Below are 10,736 nucleotides of genomic sequence, written 5' to 3'. Positions count from 1 at the left end.
TCTCAGAATATTGTTGAATAAATAAATACATGATGGCCTTGGTGTGAGTTGCACGCTTATGAGACGCGATAGGGGTGTCTGCTGTGCAGGGGCCTGTCGCGTCATAGAATATTAAACATTTTTAATATCCCCACGACCACGTGAGGTGATAACGACAAATATTAAAGAGATGATCATTGATTAGTACTCTTGAACTTGTAAGGCCTAACATCCTTTATCGTCCTCATGTCATTAGATATTGATTCTTCCTTGTTTCGATGCTCGTTCACTTTTCCAAAAGTTAAAAGGCTGATAACCGTTTTACCTATTTATTCTTTTATCTATGAGACCATTCATTCATTCGTCCGTTTCTGTCTTTCTTTCGTTCGTTCGTTTATTTATTATTCAATCATTCATGCATTCATTCTTTCTTTCTTTCTTTTCATTTATTCATTCGTTCATTCGTTCATTCGTTCACTCATACATTCATTCATTCATTTATTTATTAATTATTTATTTATTTATTTTTCTATTGCTTAAGATTCCTAATCATTTTCCGAAAAAATGTATCAATTCATGGTGAATTTCAGTTCATTATGAACATGATAATGACGACAAAAACAAGTTAGACGCTGATGGTTGTTGTGATGTAGGTGTGATTAATTATTGGAGCAAACTTAAAATATACCGACACAAGTAAAATAAGTGAAATAAATAATAAATTATTTTTCTCATTGTATGTGACTTTGTGTGATGAGCCCATATATAGGCATGATGATGTCATATTACATTAAAATATGGGTATCTCACATACCGAACATTTGTCGCATAAAATTTGATCGTGTGGACATAGCTTTACGTGCATAATTGTATTTCTTTTTTTTTTTTTTTCTTTTTCTTTTCTTCTTTTGTTTCTTTCTTTTTAATTTACAGAGGTACGTTGGCTTAGTTTGCATTGCTAGCTACAATGAGCTAACTTAAGCCGGTCACTCACTGGGCCCGACGACCGTATTTTATAAAGACCACAATGCCACTACGCGCGCGCAACCGCAAAGGATTGTTTTTAACGACGATCCGTACTGCCACCGACAGTCAGCCAATGGCGTTGCGTCGTCTCCCGCTCACCACAGCGAACGAAGTTGGATTCGTCGTACGACCGCCGTGCGACGTAGTAAGTGCACGGCTATAGAAAGCAAACCTATTAATTAAAGGGAAATCCCCAAAATAAACCAGAAAAATAAACTTCAAACATTTTTTGTTAAACAATGACTCTTAAAGCTAACAACTAACACTAGATTAGGATGTATCAAGTGGATTCGTAACCGCATTCTTTCCCCCTACTTGAAGAGGAATAATTATAAATACCACGGCACCTAGGAAACACGGTACGGTCTTGTACATCTTCACTATCCACGGTGATCAAGCATCAACGTCGAATCTATCAAGTAAGAGTAAATATTCTTCTAATAATTATTAGGGAGTTATCATAATTTTACAAAAATGGTTAGGCTTATACATGATTATTTTTTTTACTTTTTTGTTTTTTATTTATTATATTTTTGTCAATGTGGTACGCATAATACGTGTTTATTTATTTATTGTATTGTTATTTATTTTATTTTTTTGACAATTCCAATTTCGTCACAACGTTTTATTGTCTTTCGTGAATCATTGGTCCCGTTTGTTTTATTTTTTATAATTATTAAACGGTTTTGTCAATTGGTTAGTAGAGTACACAAATACCTATTTATTTATTTATTTTATTTTCATTTATTTTATTTTTTTGCCAACGTTATAGTGTCTTTCGTAAATCATTGGTCATATTTACAGGTAAAAAGCAAGATCATCTGATTTGCGTCAACAATTCTTAATGTTTAAAAATAAAAAAGAAAGTGTATTTACAGTTTGTTATTGAAAAAATATACTATAGCTTATATCAGTAAACATTATTATTTTTTATGTGGAAGATGTGAAAATGAATTATCAAACTCATCGGCAGCAGCAGAAAAACATAAACCTTAAAACATGTGACATGCCTATATATTATGGTCATGATAACATCACATCATTACCATATTATAATATGGGCACATCTTGACTACATAATATAGGCATAAGAACAGTATTTTGTCAAATAAAAATTGATGTGGCCATATATGGACATGGTGATGCCATATTACATCCATATATGGGCATATCACAAGTATTTGTCACAAAAAAAATGATAATGCGGACAGAGTCTAAATCCCAAGTTTCTTCAACCAATAGGCCAAAAATATATACTTGCTTACTGTCACTTTATTTTTATTATTTTTTTTTTTTAATCAGGGAGGGTTTATAAATTTACGGCAAAGACTTCAAATCACCTGATCATCAGACGCTAGCAAAGAGTATAAAACTGTCGTCAGACTGCCCTGATTTTGTATGCAGCAAGGTATGCAGCCAATGGAACGTTAAAACAAAGAGTATAAAACTGCAAGAGGTCCGACTGCCGGGGATTCTTTGGAACGCAATCCCATTTCAAAAAGTACTACCCAAAAGGGGCGTGGCCTTTAAAAGAACGTAAAGCGCGTTCATATCGAACGCGTGCTGCGCGTCTACAGAATGTATGCTGGAATTCGAAACACAGCACGCGTTCCATACGAACGCCTTTTACGTTCTTATGAAGGACACGCCCCTTCGTGGGAGTACTTTTTAACGTTCCATTGCATGTATACAAAATAAGGGCAGTCGGACCTCTTGCAGTTTTATACTCTGGTTAAATCATAGAGCTATTAAACAACTAGAGTGCTGACAAGATGGCGTAGCAATGCAGAGTTATGTATGTGTACCATCCAAGATGGCCGTCGTAGTAAAGCGCCACCTTCAGGCTTAGTATACATATTATTACATATTAATAAGCCCTCTGCCAGACTATTATTTCATTAATGATAATGAGTAATGGTAATAACAAATTATTAAACTATTGTAGCCAAAACGAGGCCAAGTGAAGCATCTTATTTAAAAATAAAGTACCAAGGAATGAACATTAAAATCGTATACATTACACCCAAACACCGCAACGCTCGAGTTTCAAACATACAGGTACTGAACTTTCTGAGTAAATTGAGGGCGCATTTGCAAACGATGACGCTTAGCGAAATTTGATTGGCTAAATCTATGGTAGCCATCTTGGATGGTACACACACACAGTTCTGCGTATTTCGAACATCGAATACATTGCGGTTAGCGCTCTAGTATTCTTATTATACCTCTATGGGTTAAATGTAATGCCACGAAATAGGGGGCGCCTTACATAATTAATTTAGAAAATCGTACGCGTTGCTCGAATCTTTTAAAGGCCACGCCCCTTCGTGGAAGTACTTTTTGCGTTCCAACGAATCTCTTGCAGTTTTATACTCTTTGACGCTAGCTTCAAGGCAGTGCGGCGATTAGAAAAAAAAAACACATCGATACAGTGCATTAGCCACTATTGGCGACTATACTGTTACTATATGTAAAGATTCCTAAGTTGATTTCAATTTCTTCATTTATTATTGTTAGATATCGGCTTTAAAACATCTATATTTGTTTTGTTTTCAACAATAAAAATATGTTTTGTAGATAGCTGAAGATAATACAAACTCCAAGTATTGAATTGGAGTTGTATTATACTATCTTATCTGAGATTAATCAGTGGACCTTTCGGTAAAGCTGATATCTATCTGGTGTACGGTAATTTACATGAACTTAAAAGGCCGAAATGATCGTTCAGACCTTTGAAGCGCAGCCTGTTACTACTTCATGTGTAAACATGATATTGAAATTTTCTTTTTACCTAATAGATTACATTGCTTTAAAGAATAATTTACAGAAAACGCTGTTACTGACCTTTGGCCCACAGCGTATGGTATTTTTGGTAGGCACTATTACCGATTGAGTAAATGCTATTTTTTTTTCTCCCACTAGAAAATGTACATCATAATGAAGGCAGTCGTATATTTTATCCTACTTGGTTGTGTGTATGGTGCGCCAGCAGACACCATCGGTGACAAAAGTTCTTCACACACGGTAAGAAATATTGCGTCTTTGGTGACTAATTGACTAACCGATCGACCAACCAACCAATTATCTGAGCTTGATGACGCTGACTGACTGGCTGATAATTGGCTAACTAATTGATTGATTGATTGATTGATTGATTGATTGATTGACTAACTTGCTGACTGGCCGACTGGTTGATAAACTGAATGACTGGATTGAATGACTGGCTGACCAATGGTTGACTGACTAACAGATGGCAGACCGACTAACAGACTGAGTGACTGGTTGACTCACTGACTGGCTGGCTGGCTGGTTGACTAAATGTCCAATTGACCGACTGATACACTATGACTGGCTGATTGACTGATGACTTACCGACTGATGACTGATTGATAGGTCCATAGATTGACTGATGACTGACTGGGAGATGGCTGACTAAGAGATGGACTGCCTAACTGACGGACTGATTCATTGATCGATCCCATCAATCGGAATATTTTCTATCGGAATAATACTCAAAATAAAGGTCTCAATCGTGAAAACGAGGATGAATGTATGCCTATTTCTGTTTTGTATAGAAGAATGAAGTCAAAACGTTCAATGTTGATGGACAAACTTTAACCGAAACTGTAGAACAAACGGATGACGGCACTGTCATTGATGTAGAGGCTCAAGAAGGGTGTAGTGGTTTGACAGTGTTCACTGACGTCACTCATGTAAGTAATGACAATGATTTATGAATAATAATATTAAATACTAATACTAATAATTATTGTAATAACAGGTATAATTATTATTATCATTATAGCAATAATATTTTAAAAATAAAATTATAAAAAAAATTATTATTATTATTATTATTATTATTATTATTATTATTATTACTATTATCAATATTATTGTCATTATTATTATTGCCATTAATAATAATAATAATATTATTATTATTATTATTATTATTTATTATGATTATTATTATATTTCCCTATTATGACATTATTATTACCATTGATATTATTATTATACTAATAATTATTGTAATAACACGTATAATTATTATCATTATAGCAATAATTCTAAATATTGTCATTATAATAAAATTATAATAAAATTTATTATTATTGTTATTATTATTATTATTTTTATTATTACTATTATCAATATTATTATCACTATTATTAATATTATCATTATTATATTGCCCTACTATGACAACATTATTGGTATCATTGATATTATTATTATCAATAATATTAACAATAATATTAATAAAAATAATTAATATTATTATTATTATTATTAGCATCATCATCATCATCATCATTATATTGCCCTATTATGACAGCACAAAAAGGGTCAACTAAAATAAAAAATGTTCTTGTTTATATAATTTTGTCAAGATCCATAAATAAGTCTGACAGGCTACCCTCAACGAATTTTGTTGAAAAATAAAATATAATAAATAAAATTAGACTAGATCAAGACTACAGAAATAATTAATGAAAATAGTCGTATTTTTTGCCATCTCTCGTTATATTGATGTAGCCAATTTCATTATGATTTTGTTTAGTAGTATTAACGTCATTGTATACTTTATAGGGACTACTCATCCATCGATACAAAGACGACGATACCAATTGCTATATATCCAGCCTCGAAGATTACAATCGTACAAGATTGGTAAGTCATCATTTTTTCTTTCTTATATTACAATCGACAAACCTTCATTAAGAGTTAACGGTCTATATATTTATAGCCTTTATTCTATCGAGAGAACTTCATTAAGAGTTAACAGTCTATAGCCTTATTCCATTGAATTATTACTTTTATTCTAATAATATAACACAGTTGGTGTTGATGTTAATGAACAATGTAGATGAACCGAGACATTGAATTTGCCTCGCAAATCACCTTAGTTTATAAGAGTGAATAACTCACATGTATTTATACATATGCTAAAATGGGTCTGTGTAATGCATATATATATATATATATATATATATATATATATATATATACATATATACATATATACATATATACATATATGTATATATATATTATACATATTATTATATGTACACACACATACATAATATATTATATGTACATAAATTGTATATATATTGTATAATATACATTTACTTTTAAACGCTCATAAATTCAACATTCAAGTGACATTCAAGTGGTACAAGCTGACATTATTATTATGTGTGCATACAGTAACTGAGTAGCTAAGGGCTCACAGCCTATCAAGTTGGGTTGCGACTACATGCATCTTTACAGCCAGAGCCAATCAAAATCGGGATTGGTAATATTGACGTCATTTAGCTGCAGAGCCGTTTTAAGGATAACATACCTTATATAATTATAGCATAGCTTATTCAATAATCTTTCATTGTACGTACCACTAGAAAAATAATTAAAATGTTAATGTCGATTAGAAAAGAGTGGTATTAATCATTTTTAACGCCGCTGGCAATTATAATGTGTCTTCTGAATATGGCTTAAAAGTGAAACATTATAGTCTCCAAGGTTAAGATGTGGAGTCCATTATTTAGTACTAAAAGTTGTCTGATCGAATGTACATCAACTATTGTCTTGACCATTTCAGGCACAGGAAAACCCTTCAAGTGTGTTCAAGTACATACTGGAACCAGTTTCAGAGATTAAACGCCAGTACTTCATCAACACGGCTACCGACTCGATGAAACGTGTTTGCGGCGACACTAGTATAGTGTGGAGTGAAATTTACGCTGTAACCGATGAGCAGGAAACGCGCCAGAAACGCGATTTGTGCGGGGCTGTGTGTACCCTTTATTGTTCTATTATTTATGAGGTGTGCTTTTATTCGTGCAGAATAATTTGTATTGAGTGATTTCATATCATAATAATCACTCTGCATTGAAGAAGCAGAATATGTTGCTATGCACTGGGAAATTATTTTACAATATTAAGCGAAGCGAAGATAAATAGCATCTTAATAAGCATTTTTATTTGCAATTGAACATAATTTACACAGACTATGGAATTGATAATGATAATCATTAAAGTAACATTGGTCATCATATTCTAATAATTATTATTATTGTCACCGCATTATTTTTATTTTAGGCTATAATTATAACCATTTTATAAAATGCTAAATAATTCCTAACATTAACTATAGCAGATCAATGTATAATTCTCATTATCTGGTCACTTCATCCGACAATATATTTTTCAGTTTTTAAAGACTTTTGACCTGGGTTTTTCAACAGTGTTTGCTACTTTTTGATAGGTTTTATATATTTTTTGATTAGGCATAAACATAGTTTTTTATTACTATAACTATTTGCTGTATATAGCCTTTCGAATTTTTCAGAAGTAGAATATTTTTGTATAATTTTATTAATAGTAGAAAAGAATGAGTAAAAATACTGTAAACCGTTTTACTAAAACATTTTCAAAACTACACAAATTCTAAAACGTATGGCAACCTTAAATTTAAATGGTGTGTTAGCACAGAAGTTAAATCTGAAATTTAGATAAACAGCTCTCCGATTAAAGCTGTATTCACATCGGAACCGAATCGAAATTCGGACCGCGTTTCCGACGCGCTGGACGCCAGCGTCCCTATTCGTAAGCTATGTTCACACACGACAGCTAACGATTAGCAGGATCTGGATTCTGCTAATTTAGCTGCCGTGCGTTCATACAAGTCAATTCCCGATCCAGATACCAAGAAGATGACGATCGAATCACTGGCCAATAAGAAACTGGAAATTGGAAACGCGTACGTGTGATTGGTTGATGAAGCCAACGGTTAGCGCTAACAGTTAGCTGCCGATCCGGATACTAGGGCTGTAGTGTGAACGTGACCACAAACTGATTCGATTTTTTGATCGGGTTTGTAGGCCTTCCGATCCAAATAGTTTGATTCAGTGGTCTAAATGCAGTTTAATATGATCCCAAAACCTCCTATCTAACATCGACTGTGATTAATATGTTACAAGTGTCACTCTTGAACCTGTTTTCTTTGCTATCACTAAAAGACATAAAAAAAATAACTAAAATGTATCCACTTAAATCCAAGTGTCTTAATTATTATCAGGGGAGCTATTTTCGTAGTTTTCTTGCCTTTCAATCCTATGGTCTTTGTTCAATACATGCCATGGTAAAGTCTTTTATTAGCGACCAAAAGCCACTCTGAATATCCGCCTAAGCCTCATACATTGAGATTTAGTATGTAAAACATTTTGTGTACGTGTATTATAAGTATATTTCAATCCGTATTTTTACTACGATAGCTTTTGGATGTGTAAGACGTGTCAGTCAGGATATTCACTGTATTTAAACTCAGTTCTTATGCTGTTATTCCATCACTACACATATACTCAAATCATCTAAGTCAGATATCCTACGTTCCACTCTCTTGGTACCGGTAAACTCTGTAAAAAATATTTCTTTTTAAATAAAAATGTATTGCATAAACGTGGACGACTCAAACATGCGTCTTTTTGTAGCGACTTGTCTACATTGGTAAATATACCGGTCATATATATGTATATACTGTAATATAATATAACATAGGTCTATAATATAATATAGCCTTAATAGGCCTATAATATAATATAATATAATATAATATAATATAATATAATATAATATAATATAATATAATATAATATAATATAATATAATATAGGGCCTAATATATAACATAACATAATATAACGCATAAAATAACAACACATAACACAATACAATACAATGCAATGCAGTGCAATATGTTTAGTCTATCAGGGTTCATTGATTCAAGGAATTACTTAATTGTTCATACTTAATATTGAATTTAAAGTAACCTTGTTCGGGTTCTAATTAACCTTGTTTTACGAGAGTAATTTCCAATTACAATTCAATTTTTATCGCGGTGCGCGATATCTTCGCGGTGACGAAAAGAAGAGGAATTTTTTTTGCACATTAACCTAAAAAAATCAAGCCAAGCGTCCACTAATTGGAAAATTAGTGGACTGTGGGGGATAGGCAAATAACATTGGGAGTGGCAGTGATGACTTCACGATTGACTTATAAATATAATATAATACAATACAATATAATATGACACGACGAACACAAAGCAACACAGTTACACAACAAAATGCAGAACAAAAAAATACAAGACACCTCATAACATAACGTAGGCCTATGCATAGCAACTTCCTATAATATAATATAATATAATATAATATAATATAATATAATATAATATAATATGTAAAGCTCTTTAATTTCACGCGCCGTAATTTTTCGCAATTACGCGATAACGAGACAACGTGAAAATTAAATGCGCAATACTTTTTTTTACTTCATAAATGATCTAAAAACTATTTAAAAATGCAGTGTTCTTGATGAAGCATTTAGGGTTCTGTATGTGTAATTTATTATGTATTCAATAATATTTTGCAAAGTAAAATTTTATAAATTATTACAGTTCTTATACAGACATAATAATATTATTTGAAAGAGTCGCCAAACGAAGGTTTGATAGAGTTACACAGAGTTAGACATCCACAGTCGGTAAATGTTATTTTCAACAAACAGTAACTAATAACAACCAATATTATGATAAGGAGGCCGGGTTGGCGCTGGGACCAGAGCAATAATTAACGACACATTGTGCTCTCCTCCTGGTCTTGATTAACGTTATTAATGATGTGGAATAGAGGAAATCAAACCGGAAATTACAATGTAAAACTATTCTACATAAAACAAACATTCTGTTGTCATAAAAAACAAAGGTAAAAAACTTGCGACGGAAATTGCTGGCTGACTGCGCACCTTCTACGCACATGCTGCGTGTAATCAATTAAATGATCTATCAAATTACAGTCCTCGGGCTTGGATAAAATTGGATTTATAAGAGGGAAGCTTATATGGTATCGCACATTGCGGCAACATAGTTGACAAGGTGTACATGTTAAATCAACGCTCTGTTGAAATCAGGACATTTTTAGGAAAATGCGTGTGGCAGTAGAAAACGGACGATTTTACTACTTAGCAACGATTCTCGTAATACATATTCTCTCAACATCTGAAAATCATTGTAAAAGCGGAAACATGGTGTACAATTGGTATATCGCCACAGACGTTGCGTGCAATTATAGTCATTCCTTACCTCACGATATTTCTAAAATGATAGTTCGCGTTTCCGAACTGGAAGAGTGTGCGTACGAATGTGACTGGTTTCCCGGCTGCCGGTCGTATGTCTATCAGAGCAGGGACGGATTATGTTATATATTCGACGTGACTTCAACAGCAGGACTTGAGCTGAGTTACATGCCTGGCTTCGACTACTATCCTAAAGGTTATCTCTATCTGAATGTAACTACAGTTCATCCTTTTGGGTAGTATGAATAAGATCAATCATGAAATATAGAGTATTGTTGTTATATATTTATATATATATATATATATATATATATATATATTTATATATGTATTGGCTCTGTAATCATTAGTGGTAGTGGGACTGGTTTGGGCCCTTCCTAAGCTGGTCAAACGTTTCTTTTGGGTCTATACCCCAGCTGCACTGATGAGTCCTGGAAGGCCGAATCGGATCCGTCTGCAGATATTGGGATTCCTTCCAGTGGATACTTAGTTGTTTATTTTGTCATTCTGATCGGATTTTCTCTACTGTTCCGTTTTAATTATATATATATATATATATATATATATATATATATATATATATA

At 32.8% G+C, this 10,736-nt stretch overlaps 1 protein-coding gene across 2 annotated transcripts; it reads left to right on the top strand.

Moving 5' to 3' along the window:
• Positions 1 to 954: 954 nt before the first annotated feature.
• On the top strand, positions 955 to 8,475 carry LOC117122939. Of its 2 annotated transcripts, none has more exons than XM_033268718.1 (5): positions 955 to 1,424; positions 3,928 to 4,029; positions 4,581 to 4,718; positions 5,602 to 5,682; positions 6,617 to 8,475. In XM_033268718.1, exons 2-5 carry the CDS (start codon positions 3,931 to 3,933, stop codon positions 6,878 to 6,880), a joined length of 582 nt encoding a protein of 193 aa, XP_033124609.1. In that variant the 5' UTR covers positions 955 to 1,424; positions 3,928 to 3,930; the 3' UTR covers positions 6,881 to 8,475. The 2 variants fall into 2 exon arrangements, with proteins under 2 accessions (XP_033124609.1, XP_033124610.1); XM_033268719.1 differs by lacking the exon at positions 955 to 1,424 and adding an exon at positions 3,414 to 3,475.
• The last annotated feature ends 2,261 nt before the right edge of the window (positions 8,476 to 10,736 follow it).

The sequence above is a fragment of the Anneissia japonica genome, unplaced genomic scaffold, assembly GCF_011630105.1.
Source record: "Anneissia japonica isolate Jap-2015-1 unplaced genomic scaffold, ASM1163010v1 scaffold288071_len251177_cov169, whole genome shotgun sequence".
Taxonomy (NCBI): Eukaryota; Metazoa; Echinodermata; class Crinoidea; order Comatulida; family Comatulidae; genus Anneissia; species Anneissia japonica.
The sequence above is the reverse complement of the archived record's forward strand: the minus strand, read 5'-3'. Positions and strand labels throughout refer to the sequence as shown.